Source organism: Sander lucioperca, chromosome 18 (assembly GCF_008315115.2).
Source record: "Sander lucioperca isolate FBNREF2018 chromosome 18, SLUC_FBN_1.2, whole genome shotgun sequence".
Taxonomy (NCBI): domain Eukaryota; kingdom Metazoa; phylum Chordata; class Actinopteri; order Perciformes; family Percidae; genus Sander; species Sander lucioperca.
In genome coordinates, this window is record NC_050190.1 from 22325443 (window position 1) to 22347732 (window position 22290).

Genomic DNA, 22290 nt, shown 5'->3' on the forward strand with positions numbered 1-22290 from the left:
CCCTTATGCTGTTGGTCTTCTTAACTTGGTGTTGTGGGCTTACAGTGGGAAAATGCTTGCAGTAGAGTTTACCCCAATGTTCTCTTTGGTTTGTGTTCCCTCTGTAAGAAAGAAAGAAAGAAAGAAAGAAAGAAAGAAAGAAACATACTCAACATTGTTTAATCACCTTAATACTTCATGACTTTTCCAAATTATTGCTTAGACATATACTCCAAACAAACTATAGCCTATGATCACATACTGTATTTTTTGTATCTGTGAATATCTCTTTGGCAAGAATTGCATTGCCTAAATAAAATGTAAAATGTTAAATATGTCCTTGTTTGGTCTTATAGCAATGCTTCTCGGGAATTTCTGTATTTTTCATTGTCATCAAATGAGCAAGCCCAGGTTGTGGCAAAAGGGAAGGGTTACCATGTAATACTTTACATATTAGGTTTTTTATAAAGGTCAGAAGAAAACAAATATACAGGAAAAATATTTATTTTTAATTTATCATTAGGCTGCACTAATCAGTTTGAAAATATTTTAATTATTTGGTTCAAATGGCCATTATGATAAAAGATGCAGAGACGTTCTAATTTTAGAGACAATGCAGAGAGTGAAGGATATACAGAACAAGTTATGAAATGTGGTACATACATAAGTAGTATTCAGATCATGAGTATTCAGATAATGAATCATGGAATGCAAGTGTAATCAACAGAACAGTGCATTTAAACATTTAGTTTAGTTTACTGTCCCTTCAGAAATTAATTCTGAGTGTCAATGTCAGACGAACAACAATAATTAAACATAGAGACAGTAAAAAAAGTGCTGTGTATACAATAATAACACATCAACAACCAAAAATCAAGAACAAAACAATGTAACCTTAGTCATCATATCACATATTATGATTTGTTTGCTATACTGTAGGGTATGAAACATATCTAGGCACAGGATAGGCAAAACAAATCCTGTACCTTCAACCTGATGGCAAGTCATATTCACTAAACAGAAGATGTTATACATCACTGAGAATCATTTAGCCTTTTTTATTTCCACTCTGAAGGATTATACGACACTGCTGAGTCTACCAATATAAACTGAATGGTGCAACTGTAAATCTAAAGCAATAAATAGCTTTCCATAAACTGTCCATCGTCATCTTTGTGGTGTCAGTAATACCAACGACTGCATTACGCAAAATACATTTCACCACTTTTATGTCACGTTTTGCAGTGTACTGGAGTAAACCTGTATTAATCAGCAGTGGTGGGGCAGGTAAGAGGTCTGCAGCTCAGGAACAACAATCCCAATAATAATTTGATGCACATTTACACGATATGATATGACATACTTTGAAGTATTGTGCAAAGTACAATGCTGTCCCATCCGTCACAGTGTCTTTTAGTTTTTGTCCAGTACTTGATAATCCATAACTGGTTGGTGTCTCATTAGCTGTGCCACCGTCAGAAACAAAACAACCTGCAGGATAAGAGGACAGAAAGGAGAACAGCCAAATTAAACAATGCTCTATAATAAACTGATAAAACTTAATAGACACATTTTCCCACAGAGAATTATCACCCAACTCAACAGCTCCTCTCAGCCCTACAGAGCTTTTTTGTGTGTTTTCAGCTCATTGTTTTGGTTTTAGAGCACCCAACCTTCACTCTCACTGCTCTCATCAGCCTTATTTCAAGCAAAAAGCAACTGTTTTCAGCAAAAGAGCTAATTAATCATTATACGCAGCCAAAGTACGCTAACTGGCTAACACCAAACGGCAGACAGAGACAGTAAAGGTCGTGACACACCAACCAGACGGCCGACCCTCGGCAGAAAAGGCAGCAGGACTGATCAGTCTCCCCGAGTTGGTCAAAAAAGTACCTCGGAACACACCAAAGCAACGAGACGTAATACATCAAAAAAATTTAAGCAAGAAATAGGTTGTGCAGTTGCTGAATCTGTCTTCATTTGAGATTGACAAAGGTCAGTTTAAAAGATTTTCGTCAGATTTTGAAAGACTCATCTCACGCTCATCCCGCTCCTCGTTTCCGGGTTAGCACTCTACCAATCAGATTGGTCATTTGAGTCCGACTGCCGGCAGTGCCCGCCTTCCGATTCAACATGTCAAATCGGCCAAAATGAAGGCTGACGGCCCCTCGGACGGACAACAGCACGGAACACACCGAACAGACTCGAGTCACTGATCTCGCCAGACTGTCAGACGGCCGATTATCAGGTTGGTGTGTCTCGGGTTTAAGGGACTAGTTGGTGTCAGGGGCGATTCTAGATTCAGACCTTTAGGGGGGCTCAGCCCCTAATGAGAATGTGACATGGATACAGTGCCTTGTTAGTGTTGTTTTTCAATAAGGGTGCATTTTTTTTATCACATGTATACAGAATAAACAGTCAGAAAGTGTTCTTTTCACACCTCCACTAGAAAAACCAGCGGGGAGCCCCAGATGAGAAAACTCAGCACGAACTGTAATCTGATCTCCAGCTTCACCTGGCAGCCCTGAAAGAGAGACACATTCAAAAAGAAAGACAGAAAAACTAGGAGGTCCAATCAGACATTCATCCTGGAGCTTTTTTTATTTTAATGAGTGTTGAATTTATCTGGATGCACATGTCTACCTGTGCATAAAGCTGCCATGGCTGGTCCACAGCGCCATTGCAGGAGGGGAAAGTAGAGTTGCAGCAGCTGTGAGGAACGCAGAGGCCTCCAGTGCTGTTAAACCAGGAGGTTTCCAGCCAGTCCCTGTAGTCATGGACACCGCAACACTGCAACTAACGGGAATCAAAAGACACAATTCCCTGGCACTTCCAAAATAGATGTTCAGATCTTCTTAACTTGAGCATTATTGGCAGGATTTTTTCCAGTAGACAAAACGCCTTTGATGGTTCACTTAATTAATTAATGGAAGATTTAAGGCCTGAGGTTTAGGGGGATTTTCGACCAAACATACCCACCTTTAAGTCTAAATATCCTCTTAATGGAAAACTTGCCATTAAGGAAAAATGGTAGATTTTCAAGATAGCATCTTGTTGCCATTAGAGGAAGTGCAACCTAAGTCACTTGAATACTAGTCTAGCCAGACCTGCCTCCACAGTGCTGTGTCAGCACTGGAGTCTAGCAACACGGCCTATCTATTCTGGGATAGGGGAAATAATGCTCTGGCTTGTTGGCATTTCTTTAAACCAATCATAACTGTACTGGGCAGCACTTAGCCCCAATAGCAGAGAAAGTAAGAGGGGAGGGCATGTGAGAGACACCGGATTTCAGGGTTTTCCCGGTAACGTTCATCCATTGAGCCAGAATACCTGGCTTCTACACTCAGCTACAGTTGATGCTTGTATTCAAGACCCTACTAAAGCCAATTAATATAATGGTATACAATTCAGGTACATGCTACTGCTTTAGATAGTTTTAATACCGTAGTTGACATTTTGAAATATTACATCATTATTACACATTCCGCACATCAGAAACATGCTTGGGGTATTTGGATGCCCAATTCACATGAGTTATGACTGACACACACCTCTTCTTGTGCAGCATCCACAGCTCGAGAGTTGAGGTCCTTGCTGCTGCCTGTGTAATTCTGAAAGACTCCCCTTAGAGGAGCTATCTCTGAATCCAGCTAAACAAAAAATACAATACACACAAAGAATGATCTGCAGTGTCATGAAAGCATGAGTGTCCAGTGCACATTCATTTTAAAGTAACTTCTTTACCTTTGTAGAGTGAAAATAAGCCAACGCTGAAGCCGTACTTTCCAGACAAAAGACCAAAACAAGCAGATAAACAAACTGGAAAAGAAAACACTTTATTATGTACAGTCCAAGCACTGATACTCCCATTAACACACACACACAAACACACACAACCTTACCAGTCCCTGCAGAAAGGTGGAATCTCTGAAGCTCAGCCAGGAGCCGAGGCAGCCGCTGGCCAATAGGAATGCAGCGCTGGCAAGAGCAAAGACCGCTGGCAGAGTGATGTAGCTGTGAGAAAGAAATAAGCTGCTCTGTCTGTAGATCATCAGCAGGTAGACTCCACTCAGGCCCACCACCAGCCCCACCACCTGGTAAATAAATGAAAAGATCTATAAGGACAGATTATTCCTATATGCCTTTGTGATATCAACACCTTTAAAGCTACATTGTGTAAGAATTTCTTCCATCTAGCGGTGAAATTGTATATGACAACCAACTGAATATTACTTTCTAGCCCCTCCCATTCCGATTGCGTTTTAACTCCTACGGTGGGCGTATTATTCCAAGAAGTACGACTTTGTCCATGAGTGTTCCTTCCAGTGTAATAATAGTTTTACGTTTTCGTTATTTTGGTACCATTTCATTGCTAACATCAGCTGTCAGGTTCCCAAACGAATGCAAGTTAATGTTAGTAAAGTATCAGCGTGATCCTCCATCTTCAACAGGCTTTCAAATCTGCTGGCAAATCGAGTAATCTCCCCCTGGCATTCGTTACGGTGCCACTGTGTGTAAAAGCGTGAAAGTACATACAGTATGTCCCTCTTTGGCTAATGTATTTTAAAGATGGAGGCGCAACATGGCAGAATACATACGAGAGAGTCGCTCCAATGTATTCTGAATGATTCTGAATGGCAGATTCTACGCTTACAAGAATACTTTGATTAGTTGGTGGAAGTAATTACACATGAATGAGCACATATTTGTGAAAGAACAAAGGTTTTTTTGCTAAGAATCAACTCAAAACATTACACAATGGAGCTTTAATCTCTCAATGACCACTCATCAGCCCCCCCCCCCTTTTAAATTATTTATCATTTAAAAAAAGGAAATGACAACAACATAATCCAAAATACACGTTGAAAAAAAAACACTCTTCACTCACATTCCTCCATCAAGTACAGGAATAGTTTGACAATTTGGGAAATATTAATACCACACTTTCAAGTCAAATTCCTTCTATGTGTACACATATAAATATAATATGAAGGCCAATAAAGCTGGTGGTGATTCTGAATTTCATGCTGTAAGGGTAATATTTAAAGTCTCTGCTGATGGTCCTGCATATCATGGGAAATCAATTAAAAAGAAAGGTGGACAGCAGAAAGAGATTGTAAATCTCACACAAAAACTCACATAGTCACCACAGAACATTCTTCCATTATTACAATAAAACTCAGTTACATGACTGCCAAAATGGAGAATCAAGTAATAACAAAGAAAATAAACACAATACAGTTCACATTGTGTTAAAGATATTATAGAAAGAGAGTGTGTGTCCAGGTGTGTGTGCCCTGCTTTGTTCATGCTGTAGGCCTACTTGTACTTTGTTCCTGCCTCAAAACATGTACACAACAAATGGAAGGGATTTATTCTACTTGTAGCTCTGTTTTTATATAATCTTAAACAGAAGCCAAATATTATTGGTAATGTTTAGTGGCAGAATACAAAAACAATATAGCTCTACAAGATGCGGAAAACAGAGGATAAGGTCTTACATACCCACAGAATTTGACACGTCAACTGTAGTATTGTTTTTAACGCTTTCCTTCTCTGATCGCTCATTTTCAGACTTTAGGAGCAGCGAGGAGCGAGCGGGCAGTAATCGACGCAACCTGCAGATGTGCGCTAACATGAAGATGGCGCTGTCATAGCTGAATCGTGAAACCTATAATGTAAAATACATACAATGCATTTGATGAAGCGGGGGAGGGTTGGATGCACGTGATTTTTTTTTTGTTTACGACGCTGTAGACAACTTTCCTTCCGCGATGGCCAAAGATCAACTTCCCTTAAAGAACGCGGAAACATCTCTGCGGTTTGAGGAGGCAATGCAACACAGCAACCTCTTTTGTTTTACAGTGAAATGGTTAGCTGTAGAATCAGCACTATGGTGTGTTTGGAAGGAAGAAGACCCTGACATCTTGTACATGATGTGCACTGATGCTTCATATTATCCAAATTGACTAAAAAGTAGATGAACCTGCGTCTAGGCTACTGGGTGCGCTTGTGTGAGATGGTAATGAAACTCTCAATACCTGTTGGCAATCCTACATCTGGTCAACATTGCCCTCTTGTGGTTTTAAGCGTAATAACTATACAAAAAGAGTCAGGGCTGGAAGTAATAGTCCCATTTAGTTAATTTATTTAAGTAAAAGTAGCCATACCACAATGTCGGAATACTCCAAGTAAAAGTCCTGCAAATCAAAAGTAACAGTAGAATTACCCCTGTCATTATCATCATGGTATATACACAATGTTAGTATTACTGGTGATTTAACATGTTATCTAAGCTGACCGTGGTGAAGCGAATTTAACTAGGATATACTTTATATATTGATGGGTCTAGGTAATAATGTATATTAGCCTATGTTATAAACTGATGATAATGTTTATATGCAAAAAGTATAATATTCCTTAATGCAATGTGGAGTGGTACTTAAGGGCAGCCATTTTCAAAATCTTTCATGAAAATCAGAACAAACCCCAAGGATCATCCAGCATGTTGTGCTTTAATGGCCATTTAAAATTGGGGTCCTAAACCAGATAGCCTACTATCGCCTGCTGCCACAGTCCTGCTTGTCCTGAGATACATTCTGTCATGATTTGACATTATCAACAAAATAAAATTGAACTGAATAATATATTACAGTTGTTTTAGGAGTTTTGATGTGTTTTAGTTTGTGCTTGGTGGGGTTACTGTCAGCTCTGTGTTCAGTGGTCAGTGGTCCAGTGTGGTTTACAGAGTCTCTCCACCAAGCTGGTGTTCCTGATTCAAGGGTGCTCGCATATTTTATGAGGAGCTTTGGAGGCTGTCCAGATTTCTGTTGATACCAGAACATAGCCTCATCATTAGACCATGTATCAACAGCTTGGCTGGTTTTACAGGTGAGAGTGACAGAGGATCCTTCTTCTGCAACAAACTTGATAACGTGTCCTTTAGGATGCCCTTCCAGTGGAGTAAATATGATGCAGTGCCATATAGGCTGCCCTACATGCTAAAAATCTTCCACTTAGTAATTTCCTCCATTTAAGAGTTTTTTTTAAAACCCCTAAAACAAATATTTTTCTAGCTTTTAATTAGAGCCAATCCTATCTTTCCTATGAAGGGTTTTTAATTCATTATGTGTATGGTTTAATTAAGGTTTATTAAAGGGTTTACAATCCCTTAAGGGCAGTTTAATTGTTAATCTAATTCGCAACTTCTCCCCAAAGTTGTGTTTATGGATAAATAAATAATATTATTTTGCTTTTTGTCTAAAGAATTTAAATATGTTTATTGTCATCAAGCCTTCCCCGAACATCAGTGTGACCTCCATCAGCAGCTGCTGACAGGTTAAAACTACATTTCAGCTGAAATATGAGGCACTTCTTGTTCAGAAAGTTGATGAAATGCTTTTACTTTTTGTCCTAAAATAAGAACCTAACATGTATTACTCCAAGAACTTTTATCCAGTTCAGACTGATTTCCTCCTCTGAGACGTTTTGATGAATTCAGGCTCTGATCAGCTCTGAGTGTCTTTATGAAACCGACTGGTCCTAGTTCAGTTTGTTCGGTTCATTCAAGACAAGCTTTTTTCACAATAAGAGAAGCCTTTATGAAACAGTCCTCTGAGGGTTGACAGAAGGAAAACACAAACAGTGCAGGTGGGATTTGAACCCACAACCTTCAGACTGTAAAACTTCATCTCCACTAACTGAGCTGACAAGAATCTATGAAGTAAACTGAGTGTCACAGAGAAGAATCAGACTTTGTCAACATGTTTCAGTGTGAATCTTTTTCAGTCTGTAAACTTTGTTTCTCTGCAGGTTGATGAAGATGAAGTTTCTGCAGCTTCAGTCTGATCTTCTTTATCTCTGGGTTTTGGTGTTTATCATTTGGGGTTGAGCTACAAGATCAGCCATCAGCTCGTCTAAACATGATGGCCTGAGAGCGAAAAGCAAAATAAATTTTGACCAGAAATGAGAACAAAGTTGTGATTGGCTTTGGGGTAGGTGGTTCAAGATAATGAAAAAATGATTAAAAAATCCTGATTTTCTGAATTAGGCATAAACCACACTTTTACTGTCGGAGGCCAGATCACTCTGAACCAAGGTCAGGGAGATAATGTAGCAACAGAAACTGAGAAACTGGAAGAAGTCCCTACTCCAATCTGAAAATGGTTGAAAAAATACTTTGAAGAGAGAAGCAGAGATCACAATGAGGTTTGTGCTTGGTGGGGTTACTGTCAGCTCTGTGTTCAGTGGTCTGTGTCAGAGTCTCTTGAAGGAGGTTTTTGTACGATGACAAATCACTGTGTGAACGACCAAGCACTGTTTATTTCATCGTATCTCTGACAGTAATAAACTGCTGCATCTTCAGCTTTAACTCCACTGATGGTCATCACAGCGTTCAATCCGTCTCCTGTTCCACTGAATCGAGCTGCAGTTCCTCCATTGGATGGTTTATTTTTACCATTGTAGATCAGCAGTTTAGGAACTTCTCCAGATTTCTGCTGGTACCAGTGTACTCGACTACCTCCATCTGACCAAACAAACACTTTTGGGTTGGTTTTACAGGTGAGAGTGACAGTGGATCCTGGAGTAAATGTCACTACTGGAGGCTGAGTCACAGTCACCTGACCGCTGCATCCTGCAGACAAAAACCAATCATTCATTTATCAGCAGAAATAAATGAGAGAAAAGGCAGCACATGATGTTTGAAATGTTGCTGAGTGAATGAACCTGTAAAACAGCAGCAGGCCAGCGTCCAGATGAGGATGGTGATGAGAGTCATGGTGGTTGTGCTTTCTGCTGTGTTGACTGACAGATCTGAGTCCTGCAGTGTTGAACTCACAGGACTATAAACCTTCTCAGTTCACTGGAGGATCAGCTGACCATGCAAAGCCTCCTCTCTATGGAAATGATTTCTCTGCTCTCAACAGACTGAAGGCAACACAACATCAGGAGGAATACTGCTCGGATTAACAATATCTATGATCTTAATGGAATAGAAGAATATATTGATATTAGAAGTGCAGTTGAGGATTTAAGGATGAGTTTGTGTCCACTGTGGTTGGTATGAGATGTCTGTTTGTCTGCCTTTAAATTACTTACAGGGTTTACTGAAGATAAAGAACATATTTCACTTCTGCTTGAAAAACTTTCGTTAATTATTATTATTTAAAAGAATCATATTCATTTAACTATGTATCAATATATATAAAACTGAAAAAATGACTTTGTTACAAGAAGACTAATTGTTTCTCTGTCAGGTGTAGAAAAGTAAAGCAAAATTAAAGAAATAATCTTCATTATACAATCATTTCAATCTGTATCATTATTAAAACCTTCTATATTAAATTAAGTATAAAGTTTTCTGTGTAATGAGAAAAAGCAGAGAGTTTTCAGTGGATAGATGCTTGTTCACAGTGCAGGAGGTTTTTGTACGGCCACTCAATGAGTTTGTATCACTGTGGTTGACTTTTGGTGGAGGAACCAAACTCACCGTTGACTGTAAGTACCACAGATTATTTATTTCATACAACATACAGCAGATATAACTTTTTATCAAATATTGAACAAGAATGTTATCAAGTTCAGTGGTTGTATGTTGTTGATTTTTTTATTATATTATGAAGTGAGGCTGATCTCACAATCTGAGAGGAAAATTGAAAAATCAATGTTAATTCAGTATTGTAGTCTCTAAATAATGTAATGTAAATAAACAGAAAAAAATACTCTAATTGTAATAATAAGAAATATAAAACATTATTTCATGCATATTTTAAAGTAGACTTTGACCAATTAACATTCTTCAAAATGTAACCGTAATTGTTACACTTTTCAGAAATGTTTTTGGAATTAAAATCTGATGTGGAATTCTGTTTAATACGAATACGATTTGATCAGTAAATGCAGTTTATCTTTGTACCCTAACCCTAACCCTGGAGGTCCTGTGGGGGGACGCCCACTACAGCTGGAGCAGCACCCTGAGCCTCCCTGCAGACCAGTGGAGGAAGGCGGGCTCAGTGAGCTGTGAGGCCAGTCTGAATGGACAGAGCCCTGTCACTCAAAGCCTGGACCCTGACCACTGCTCAGAGTAGAGCTTCAGCAACACTTCCTGTCTGGAAATGATGCTGCTTCTTTGATAGAGATCTTGATGAAGCTACACATCTCCTCTGCTCACATATTTCTACACATTTCACAGCTCTCTACTCTGTGTTTTAGTGTGCATGTTGCTTTCTTATATTCATCTTCTGCATGTTCTTCTTAATGTTCATCACTTTTTATGTTAAACTGAATTTTATTAGTTTCACTTTAAGAGTAAGTATTCATTCATCAAAAATGTGGTATGAACATTAAACCATCATTAAAAAAAATTGGATTATAATGAGTCAGTGTCTTTGTATTTCTTTTATAATATAGTCATTGAATGTGAAATGAGAAATACCTTCTTGATCATCTCAGTATAACACCTAATATTATACTACAGCTCGGGATATGTTGTACTTTTTGTGCGACATTTGAATTTAAAATACTGCTTTGAGCTTGAGTTTAAAAATCTTTTTGAGTTTTTTGATTTGTGCAGCTATCAATAGAGATACTGTTAAAGTATTTGATATCAGTGGCTATAGTTCAACAAGAATTTAACTTGCCCAGTGTACTTATAAAGAGTTGAATTAACTGATAAGAATATAAGTTTAAAAGTGTATGTGTAAGAGCATCTGTGAGTTTCTGTCAGTTGTATTTAGATTCATTGTGGTTCTGCTTGATGACTCTTGTGTTGTGTTCACTGGACCAGTTCTCCTCATCACAGTCTCTTCACCAACCCTCTGCACCTGCAGCAGGCCGCTTTCACTTCAGTCAAACTGAAGGAGGTTTTTGTACGGCTCTAAATCACTGTGTATACGCTCCACCATGGTCACCCAGACAGTAGTAATCTCCAGCATCTTCAGCCTTAAAACCACTGATGGTTAAAGTGTAGTGAGAACCAGATCTACTGCCACTGAATCGAGGTGGAGTTCCAGTGAAGAGAGTTGATGAATCGTATATAAGAAGTTTGGGAGCCTGTCCAGGTTTCTGAAGGTACCAACTGAGATCAGCACCAATATTTGAACTCCCTGAGGCGCTGATGGTCACAGTCCCTTCAAGACTAACAGACTTGGATTTGTCAGCCTGAGTCAGAAATTTGTTGGCAGAAGACTCTGAAATGATAAAAGAAATGTGACCGTAAGAAGAAATGTTAGATAGCCAACAACATGGATCAGCAGTTTAAATTATAATAATAAGAAGAAGACCAAAACACAAAGAAAACTGGACGCAAACATTAAAAGAACAAACAGAAATTGCAGCATATATATAATTCTCCCTAAATGTCAGATACACTTTCAAAATCTCTCACCCTGACTCAGAAAACCCAACATGACAAACAGAGTTATTAGCAACATCATCCTGATGCAGTTTTCAGTGTGAGTGCATGGAAACAGTTCAGACTCTCTGTGACATAAGAACTTAAAACTGTGAGGAGCAGTGATGCATTCAAATCATGCAAAACACATTTGGGTACACCTGTCCTTGTGAAACAGAAAGGGAGAGATGAGGTGGAGTCAGTAGAGGCTACATCTCCCTGTGGACTGATTAAGAACATGTAGAATCTTTGGACTTTCTGTTCCTCTTCTCTCTGCAAAGTTTCCCAAAGTCCTTTGTGCTCATAAATCGATACAGACTGCCATATGCTGGTTGTACAGGTTAAATATTTTCACATGGACATGAGATTGATTTTGTGTTCATTATTGATCATGTATCATGTATCTGTTAATCCAGATGCTTCAGTTGGGACACTAGTGCAATAAAGGCTGCAAAGTGTCCTCTTGGATGCCCGTAGATATAATATTATGGAGTGCCCCCTCCTGAGGCCCAATGGGCAAGAAAATGTGATGATGTGTCCCCTGGTGGGCCCTTCATGGTGAGAAGCCACAATAAGAGAAGCCTTTATGAAACAGTCCTCTAAATGTTGAAAGAATATCTTTAAATATCATTAATTTGTAGTTTTGCAAATGATGAAAAAATCATTTTGAAAATATGTTACAGGTGGAAATTAACTGTTTGTCCCTTGATTGTGATAAGTAACAATAAAATGATTAAAAATGATGTTGAGTTTTAAAGAAAGTTCAAGTCGTATGAGTTAAATAATGTTGTACGTTACATAAATTAATACTGTTGAGGTTTTGAGACCAAGGAAGTGAGTTTTCAGTGGATAGATGCTTGTTCCCAGTGCAGGAGGTTTTTGTACGGCCACTTCATCAGTTTGTATCACTGTGGTTGACTTTTGGTGGAGGAACCAAACTCATCATTTACTGTAAGTACCACAGATTTCTCATTCCTACACCATGAAATATTATACTAAATTTTGCATCAGAATATAATAAAACACAAAATTATGTTGGATATTTTATATGTTTTGGATATTTTTGGATAACTATTATTAGGCTGGTCTGATAAGTTCAGGAAGACCATTGTGCAGAGATTAATAATCTTTTAGTATTAAAGATGATATTATGATGAAATATATGCAGATTTCTTTAATCAGATATTTGTTTCACAAAATTTGGTTTGAAACTTTTTCTGAGCAAATTTTTATAGTCCAGAAAATAGCTTAAAATGTAGTTCCTAGTTTTTTTATGTTTTCACATTTAAACAATTCGTTGGTATAAAATATAATGCAAAAACAAGTAAGTGAGATTAAAATGATTTGCAGTATCGCTGTAGTTCAACTTCCCAGTCCGTTAGTTTAAAGTGGTGAAAAGGAAGTGAAACAGACAGATGACAAAGTCTTTAACTGTATACAGATGTTACATTTCTTTTCACAAAATCATCTCAGGGATGAGTTATTAACTGTCAGACATCATAAAGCAGATGAGAAGATTTCATTTAATGAACATTAATTCAACTTTTCTATTAGCTTTAAACCTTTAAAGTCATGTTGCATATTGTTGTCTAATTCATATTTATGATGAGTTCCACAGTTTTTTTTAAAGATGAATTGCTTTAAATGTCAAAATGACATCAACTGTTATAGTTTGGTTTTATTAGACCTCATTTCCTCCCATGTCTCAGCTCCTCTCCTCTGTGTGATCACAGCATCACCAGCAGTGGAAGGAGGATCATCAGGAAAATGAACTTGAAATATTAAAAGTAAAAGTAGTCAATGCAGAAAAATTCTCAAATTTTAGAAACAGGAAATGATCAAAACAGTTCTGTGGTGAATCATCTTATCATTTCAGCTGTACTTGTAGACCTGTATATAGTTGGATAGTTTATTTTAAAATAAAACATAGTATTTTTAACTACATGTGTTTTGTGTGCAAGAAAAAAAAATTGTAAAGTAACTATTAACTAAAGCTGTTAGATTAATGTAGTGGAGTAAACAGTACAATATTTCCTCTAAAATATAGTGGAGTAGAAGTATGAAGTAGCATGAAAAGAGAAGAGTCGAGTTAAGCACAAGTACCTCAAATTTGAACAGTACTGTAGTAAACGTACTTAGTCACATTCCACCACTGAGTATCCCTCACACAGCTACTCCCCAGCAGTGTTAACCTCTGTCATGTATCAGAAGTATCTCATGTTCAGCTGTCTGTCCTACAGTGGAAGTTAATGTTCTCCTGGTGTGTCTCTGCTCTCCCCTCCAGCTGGCCCCATGGTCAGGCCCTCAGTCTCTCTGCTTCCCCCTTCCTCTGAGCAGCTCTCAGGGGGCTCGGCCACGCTGGCCTGCCTGCTGACTGGCTACTCTCCTCAGGGAGCCGTGGTGAGCTGGGAGCTGGACGGTACAGAGGTGACAGAGGGGGTCCTGAGCAGCTCCGAGGAGGAGAAGAGTGGACGCTACAGCAGCAGCAGCACCCTGAGCCTGAGCCAGGAGCGCTGGATGTTAGGAGAGCTGTACTCCTGCAAGGTCCTCCATCATGGCCACAGCCAGACCCAGTCCCTCCACAGGAGCCAGTGTAAGGGCTAGAGGGGCTGGCTGAAGCCCAGGACAGGAGCTCTGTGTGGGGGGAGCAGGAGGAACACACCTGCTGCTCTGATCAATATGAGTTTCAATGTTTGTAGAGGAAACTAAAGCTTTTTGTGACAGAGAACAGCACTGCTGTAAAGTGTTGGACAGCAACTTAGAGAGTAATGTGTGTAGCTCAGCAGCTGGATGTGTGTGTGCTTAATAACTGTCATGTTGATGATTGATGTTGCTGCTAATAAAGCTTTCACTGATGAATGACATGATGAAGTCTTTGGTCTTTTATTTGATGAAATGAGAAATGTAGTAAGAAATGTGATGGTTTCATATCTTCAACTGATACTCCTCTCTGTGGGAAATGAAAAGCTTTGAATTGATCAAGTAAATATTATTACTATTTAAAGTTGTCCTGAACTTAGAATTATATAGTGATATAAAAAAGAAAAGAATACATGTTTAATCATGATAAAAACAAAAGACAAGAACAATCCAGTTTTTCTAAATATGTGATTGGACAACAGTAAATGTGAACACAATGTGATGTAGTGCTGATAGATGTTTTTTTAAATATTTAATATAAATAATAAAATAAGAGCAACCTGAAAAAAATATAATCAATATCTTAGTGTGAATATGTGTTTTGAGCTCTGTGTTCAGTGGTCTGTGTCAGAGTCTCTTCCTCTTCAGCAGCTGCAGTCGGTTCCTGCTGTAACAGCTCAGAGTCTCTGCAGTCTGACTGAGGGAGGTTTTTGTACGACGACAAATCACTGTGTGAACACTGGGCCACTATGGTAACTCTGACAGTAATAAACTGCTGCATCTTCAGTCAGAACTCCACTGATGGTCAAAGTGAAGTCAGAGCTGCTTCCACTGCCACTAAACCGAGCTGGTGTTTCTGATTGACGCATTTTCGCATATCTTATTAGGAGCTTTGGAGTCTGTCCAGATTTCTGTTGATACCAGAACATAGCCCAATCTCCATCACTATATTGATAAACCGGTCTGCTGGTTTTACAGGTGAGAGTGACAGTGGATCCTGGAGTAGATGTCACTACTGGAGGCTGAGTCACAGTCACCTGACCGCTGCATCCTGCAGACAAAAACCAATCATTCATTTATCAGCAGAAATAAATGAGAGAAAAGGCAGCACATGATGTTTGAAATGTTGCTGAGTGAATGAACCTGTAAAACAGCAGCAGGCCAGCGTCCAGATGAGGATGGTGATGAGAGTCATGGTGGTTGTGCTTTCTGCTGTGTTGACTGACAGATCTGAGTCCTGCAGTGTTGAACTCACAGGACTATAAACCTTCTCAGTTCACTGGAGGATCAGCTGACCATGCAAAGCCTCCTCTCTATGGAAATGATTTCTCTGCTCTCAACAGACTGAAGGCAACGTGGGACACAACATCAGGAGGAATACTGCTCGGATTAACAATATCTCTGATCTTAATGGAATAGAAGAATATATTGATATTAGAAGTGCAGTTGAGGATTTAAGGATGAGTTTGTGTCCACTGTGGTTGGTATGAGATGTCTATTTGTCTGCCTTTAAATTACTTACAGGGTTTACTGAAGATAAATAACATATTTCACTTCTGCTTGAAAAACCTTTGTTAATTATTATTATTTAAAAGAATCATATTCATTTAACTATGTATCAACTTATATAAAACTGTGAAAAAATGACTTTGTTACAAGAAGACTAATTGTTTCTCTGTCAGGTGTAGAAAAGTAAAGCAAAATTAAAGAAATAATCTTCATTATACAATCATTTCAATCTGTATCATTATTAAAGCCTTCTATATTGAATTACATATAATGTTTTCTGTGTAATGAGAAAAAGCAGAGAGTTTTCAATGGATAGATGCTTGTTCACAGTGCAGGAGGTTTTTGTACGGCCACTCAATGAGTTTGTATCACTGTGGTGGACTTTTGGTGGAGGAACCAAACTCACCGTTGACTGTAAGTACCACAGATTATTTATTTTATACAACATACAGCAGATATAACTTTTTATCAAATATTGAACAAGAATGTTATCAAGTTCAGTGGTTGTATGTTGTTGATTTTTTTATTATATTATGAAGTGAGGCTGATCTCACAATCTGAGAGGAAACTTTGCAAAAAACAATGTTAATTCAGTATTGTAGTCTTTAAATAATATAATGTAAATAAACAGAAAAAAATAATTCTACTACTCTATTTGTAATAATAAGAAATATAAAACATTATTTCATGCATATTTTAAAGTAGAATTTGACCAATTAACATTCTTCAAAATGTAACCTTAATTGTTACACTTTTAAAAAATGTTTTTGGAATTAAAATCTGATGTGGAATTCTGTTTAATACGAATACGATTTGATCAGTAAATGCAGTTTATCTTTGTGTTCACGGTTCATTCATTTGACATGTAGTGGAAAGGAAGTGAAAGAGACAGATGACAAAGGTTTGAGCTGTGTTCACATGAGTGTTTCAGCTCTGTCAGTTTAAACAGAAGAAAATCATCACAGGGACGAGTTATTCACTGTCACACATTATGGAACACATATGAAGATGTCATCAATGATCATTATCAATGAACCTTTTTAGTTGCATTTACACTTGAACCATGTGTCTGATGGTCTGATACTGAGTGATTTATGAGAGCAACAGCAGCACAAGTTATTCTGTTTTATTTGATCAAATATGAGAAATGACCAGTATGTCATCTTTCTTCACTCTGATTCCTTTGTCTTTCCTCCCCTCCCCTCTCTCTCTCCTCCAGTGGGTGTGGTGCGGCCCACCCTGAGCCTCCTCCCCCCCTCCAGAGAGGAGCTGCAGCAGGGCAGTGCCACACTGGTGTGTCTGGCCAGCGGGGGCTTCCCCTCAGCCTGGAGGCTGGGCTGGAAGGTGGGGGGCAGCAGCAGCTCCTCAGGGGTGTCCCACAGCCTGGAGGTCCTGGGGGGGGACGCCCACTACAGCTGGAGCAGCACCCTGAGCCTCCCTGCAGACCAGTGGAGGAAGGCGGGCTCAGTGAGCTGTGAGGCCAGTCTGAATGGACAGAGCCCTGTCACTCAAAGCCTGGACCCTGACCACTGCTCAGAGTAGAGCTTCAGCAACACTTCCTGTCTGGAAATGATGCTGCTTCTTTGATAGAGATCTTGATGAAGCTACACATCTCCTCTGCTCACATATTTCTGCACATTTCACAGCTCTCTACTCTGTGTTTTAGTGTGAATGTTGCTTTCTTATACTAGTCTTCTGCATGTTCTTCTTAATCTTCATCACTTTTCATGTTAAACTGAATTTTATTAGTTTCACTCAAAGGAAACCATTCATCAAAAATGTGGTATGAACATTAAACCATCATTAAAAAAATTGGATTATAATGAGTCAGTGTCTTTGTATTTCTTTTATAATATAGTCATTGAATGTGAAATGAGAAATACCTTCTTGATCATCTCAGTATAACACCTGATATTATACTACAGCTCATGATATGTACTTTTTGTGCTACATTTGAATTTAAAATACTGCTTTGAGCTTGAGTTTAAAAATCTTTTTGAGTTTTTTGATTTGTGCAGCTATCAATAGAAATACTGTTAAAGTATTTGATATCAGTGGCTATAGTTCAACAATAATTTAACTTTCCCAGTGTACTTATAAAGAGTTGAATTAACTGATAAGAATATAAGTTTAAAACTGTATGTGTAAGAGCGTCTGTGAGTTTGTGTCAGTTGTATTTAGATTCATTGTGGTTCTGCTTGATGACTCTTGTGTTGTGTTCACTGGACCAGTTCTCCTCATCACAGTCTCTTCACCAACCCTCTGCACCTGCAGCAGGCCGCTTTCACTTCAGTCAAACTGAAGGAGGTTTTTGTACGGCTCTAAATCACTGTGTGAACACTCCACCACCATGGTAGCCCAGACAGTAGTAATCTCCAGCATCTTCAGCCTTAAAACCACTGATGGTTAAAGTGTAGTGAGAACCAGATCTACTGCCACTGAATCGAGGTGGAGTTCCAGTGAAGAGAGTTGATGCTTTGTATATAAGAAGTTTAGGAGCCTGTCCAGGTTTCTGAAGGTACCAACTGAGATCATCATCAATATCTGAACTCCCTGAGGCGCTGATGGTCACAGTCCCTTCAAGACTAACAGACTTGGATTTGTCAGCCTGAGTCAGAAATTTGTTGGCAGAAGACTCTGAAATGATAAAAGAAATGTGACCTTAAGAAGAAATGTTAGATAGCCAACAACATGGAGCAGCAGTTTAAATTATAATAATAAGAAGAAGACCAAAACACAAAGAAAACTGGACGCAAACATTAAAAGAACAAACAGAAATTGCAGCACACATAAAATTCTCCTTAAATGTCAGATACACTTTCAAAATCTCTCACCCTGACTCAGAAAACCCAACATGACAAACAGAGTTATTAGCAACATCATCCTGATGCAGTTTTCAGTGTGAGTGCATGGAAACAGTTCAGACTCTCTGTGACATAAGAACTTAAAACTGTGAGGAGCAGTGATGCATTAAAATCATGCAAAACACATTTGGGTACACCTGTCCTTGTGAAACAGAAAGGGAGAGATGAGGTGGAGTCAGTAGAGGCTACATCTCCCTGTGGACTGATTAAGAACATGTAGAATCTTTGGACTTTCTGTTCCTCTTCTCTCTGCAAAGTTTCCCAAAGTCCTTTGTGCTCATAAATCGATACAGACTGCCATATGCTGGTTGTACAGGTTAAATATCTTCACATGGACATGAGATTGATTTTGTGTTCATCAATGATCATGTATCATGTATCTGTTAATCCAGATGCTTCAGTTGGGACACTAGTGGACCCGGGGGGGTCTGCAATAAAGGCTGCAAAGTGTCCTCTTGGATGCCCGTAGATATAATATTATGGAGTGCCCCCTCCTGAGGCCCAATGGGCAAGAAAATGTGATGATGTGTCCCCTGGTGGGCCCTTCATGGTGAGAAGCCACAATAAGAGAAGCCTTTATGAAACAGTCCTCTAAATGTTGAAAGAAGGAAAAGACAAACAGTCCAGGTGGGATTTCAACCCACAACCTTCACACTGTAAAACTGCATTTTTACCAGCTGAGCTGACAGAATTCACTCCCGGCCATCACTGACCTTCATCACTCACGTTGTCTGCGAAGTGCACACAATATCATCGCAGACCACACACACCCCAGTCATGGACTGTTCTCCATCCTCCCGTCTGGGAGACATTACAGGAGCCTTAGGAGTCACACCAGCAGGCTCAGAAACAGCTTTTTTCACAACACCATAACGCTGCTCAACACCAAGACCCAACACTAGCCCCTGCCCCTGCCCCGCCCCGCTCCACCCACTCTTCTTTTGCACATGGACTATGGACTGTCTGACTATGCACTTTATTAATGCACCTCAACAATACTCTATATATGATCATACTGCATTCTGTCTCTACTATTATATGGACTATGGACTGTCTGATTTCTCCGAACTCTATGCACTTTATTTGCTAATGCACTTTAATAATGGACTAACATGATCATACTGCATTCTGTTTTATGTATTTTTTAAGCACTGCTATAAAGAAAAAGCACTTTTAATGATTGGACTACTGGTTATATGTTAAACCGCATTTCGTTGTACTGGTTGTCCTTACTTGTGCAATTACAATACAGTTGAATCTAATCTAATCTAATCTTTCAGTGTGAATCTTTTTCAGTCTGTAAACTTTGTTTCTCTGCAGGTTGATGAAGATGAAGTTTCTGTAGCTTCAGTCTGATCTTCTTTGTCTCTGGTTTTCGGTGTTTATCAGCGCCAGAGGTGGTCCAGTGGTGAAGGACACGGACTGGGGATGTGGAGATGTGGGATTGAATCCCACCTAAGATATGTTAAGCAGGTGTATGTGTTGAATATGTGAAGTTTCATTTGTCTGCTCCAAAAACTAAAAATTTCAAACCCTGCGATCACAAAAGCCGTTTTTATTGCGTGTTGTTTTCAACTTGTGAATTTCCATATTTCCAGCATCAACACACAAGGAAGGAACAGAGAACAGGTAAGTCCATGTCAGCCCAGGTGGGTCAAGCTAGCTAGCTTAGCAAGCCAGCTAGCTTGACAGGCAGTTTTCGCCGATTTTGTTATCACTTTACATGATCTGCAGTGTTTTTGTCTGCAGGCTGTTTAACTGATTCTGCAGCTGATAGAGGAGCTGATCATCTGACCTCCACCTGCATAGTACTTATTATACAGTAAACCTGCCTTATTACGGCTTTTTAATGGACCGTCTGCATGCTTTGAGTTACATTTGGTACATTTTTAAGGAATATAATAACAATCCCTAAAAGATAAAAACTTACTAAAATGCACAAAGCCTGATCACTCAAAACCAAGATTCAGGGAGATAATGTAGCTACAGAAACTGATAAACTGGAAGAAGTCCCTACTCCAATCTGAAAATGAAACAAAAAAAAACTATGACTTTGAAGAGAAGCAGAAATCACAAGGTTGGTGAGGTTACTGTCAGCTCTGTTATGTGTGTAGCTCAGCAGCTGGATGTGTGTGTGCTTAATAATTGTCATGTTGATGATTGATGTTGCTGCTAATAAACTTTTACTGATGAAGGACATGATGAAGTCTTTGGTCTTTTATTTGATGAAGAGTAGTAAGAAATGTAATGGTTTCATATCTTCAACTGATACTCCTCTCTGTGGGAAATGAAAAGCTTTGGATTAAACATGTAAATATTAATGCTTCTCCTTTAAAAATGTTTAATGATAGTGAAATTAGATAGTAGTAAAGAAAAGTAAATAATACATGTTTTAATCATGCCAAGAAACTTCGGCAATAATGTGAACTTGATTTTTTAGCGAGGCAGAAATCATGAGTCAAATATGTGATCAAGCAACATTTGTCTCTTTAGCTAAATCTGAACAGAACATGATGTGGTGTCATTAGATGTTTAATAATGTGTTCAATTAAGTGATTAATATAAATATGTAGTGTGTGCTTGGTGGGGTTACTGTCAGCTCTGTGTTCAGTGGTCTGTGTCAGAGTCTCTTCCTCTTCAGCAGCTGCAGTCGGTTCCTGCTGTAACAGCTCAGAGTCTCTGCAGTCTGACTGAGGGAGGTTTTTGTACGACGACAAATCACTGTGTGAACACATCAGCACTGTTTATCTCATGGTAACTCTGACAGTAATAAACTGCTGCATCTTCAGCCTTAACTTCACTGATGGTCATTGCAGCGTTCACTCCGTCTCCTCGGCCAGAGAATCTAGAAGAAAACTCACTTGTGGGATTTGTACCCAAGCTGATGACCAACTTTGGAGCTTCTCCAGATTTCTGCTGGTACCAGTGTACTCTACTATCTCCATCTGACCAAACATGAACTTTTGGGTCGGTTTTACAAGTCAGAGTGACTGCGGATCCAAGAGAAGATGTTGCGACTGCAGGTTGAGTCACTGTCACTTGACTAGATCCTTAAAAAAAGACACAAAAAACTGTACATTAAGTCATATTAAGATGTAGAATGGTTTTATCCAGCAATTACTCTATGTATGTGACTGGTATTTGAAATAATTTCAAAATAATCCTGACCTGTAAAACAGCAGCAGGCCAGCGTCCAGATGAGGATGGTGATGAGAGTCATGGTGGTTGTGCTTTCTGCTGTGTTGACTGACAGATCTGAGTCCTGTAGTGTTGAACTCACAGGACTATAAACCTTCTCAGTTCACTGGAGGATCAGCTGACCATGCAAAGCCTCCTCTCTATGGAAATGATTTCTCTGCTCTCAACAGACTGAAGGCAACGTGGGACACAACATCAGGAGGAATACTGCTCGGATTAACAATATCTATGGAGTTATTGTGATGGGAAAAATAGATTATAAGCAGAATTGAGGATTTTAAACATTTTGATTAGATGGTGTCACCATGGTTGGTATACTATGTGTATTTATTTTCCTTTATTTACCTAAGAGTAACAATATACTTTTGAAAGCTTTTTATCATAATGTTGTTGATCAATATTTCTTTAAATATCATTAATTTGTAGTTTTGCAAATGATGAAAAAATCATTTTGAAAATATATTACAGGTGGAAATTAACTGTTTGTCCCTTGATTGTGATAAGTAACAATAAAATGATTAAAAATGATGTTGAGTTTTAAAGAAAGTTCAAGTCGCATGAGTTAAATAATGTTGTACGTTACAAAAATTAATACTGTTGAGGTTTTGAGACCAAGGAAGTGAGTTTTCAGTGGATAGATGCTTGTTCCCAGTGCAGGAGGTTTTTGTACGGCCACTTCATCAGTTTGTATCACTGTGGTACACTTTT

At 38.8% G+C, this 22290-nt stretch overlaps 1 protein-coding gene and 4 gene segments (V, D, J or C); 2 read left to right on the top strand and 3 right to left on the bottom strand.

Annotated features, from left to right (window-relative positions):
* Nucleotides 1–11463, bottom strand: part of LOC116057516 — a 36419-nt gene extending 24956 nt beyond the window's left edge. Inside the window, 2 exon segments of the V gene segment in view lie at nt 10874–11168; nt 11366–11463. Of these exon segments, the coding sequence occupies nt 10874–11168; nt 11366–11414 (344 nt within the window).
* Nucleotides 1–14235, top strand: part of LOC116057656 — a 41894-nt gene extending 27659 nt beyond the window's left edge. Inside the window, 2 exon segments of the V gene segment in view lie at nt 12285–12322; nt 13656–14235. Of these exon segments, the coding sequence occupies nt 12285–12322; nt 13656–13975 (358 nt within the window).
* Nucleotides 1–17228, top strand: part of LOC116057517 — a 43216-nt gene extending 25988 nt beyond the window's left edge. The window contains 2 exon segments of the V gene segment in view: nt 15897–15934; nt 16740–17228. Of these exon segments, the coding sequence occupies nt 15897–15934; nt 16740–17062 (361 nt within the window).
* Nucleotides 513–5853, bottom strand: tspan37 (tetraspanin 37). Of its 2 annotated transcripts, XM_031310030.2 has the most exons (7): nt 5485–5847; nt 3882–4073; nt 3724–3798; nt 3531–3629; nt 2623–2775; nt 2420–2503; nt 513–1470 (listed from the first exon to the last, which is right to left on the bottom strand). In XM_031310030.2, the coding sequence occupies exons 1-7, from the start codon at nt 5545–5547 to the stop codon at nt 1393–1395; spliced, it is 744 nt and encodes a 247-aa protein (XP_031165890.1). In that variant the 5' UTR covers nt 5548–5847; the 3' UTR covers nt 513–1392. The 2 variants fall into 2 exon arrangements, with proteins under 2 accessions (XP_031165890.1, XP_031165891.1); XM_031310031.2 differs by lacking the exon at nt 3724–3798 and having other exon boundaries at nt 5485–5853.
* LOC116057520 lies at nt 8263–8832 on the bottom strand. The segment is given in 2 exon segments: nt 8263–8614; nt 8707–8832. Coding segments are annotated over 2 exon segments (393 nt in total).
* Nucleotides 17229–22290: the final 5062 nt, after the last annotated feature.

What these genes read in the sequence shown, in the direction of transcription:
- tspan37 (XM_031310030.2), bottom strand. Translation starts at nt 5,547, where the DNA reads ATGAGCGATCAGAGAAGGAAAGCGTTAAAAACAATACTACAGTTGACG. An exon ending in CCACCTTTCTGCAGGGACTG is followed by an intron (nt 3,799 to 3,881) that starts GTAAGGTTGTGT and finishes TTTCTTTTCCAG; the next exon opens with TTTGTTTATCTGCTTGTTTT. An exon ending in CATGGCAGCTTTATGCACAG is followed by an intron (nt 2,504 to 2,622) that starts GTAGACATGTGC and finishes TCTCTCTTTCAG; the next exon opens with GGCTGCCAGGTGAAGCTGGA.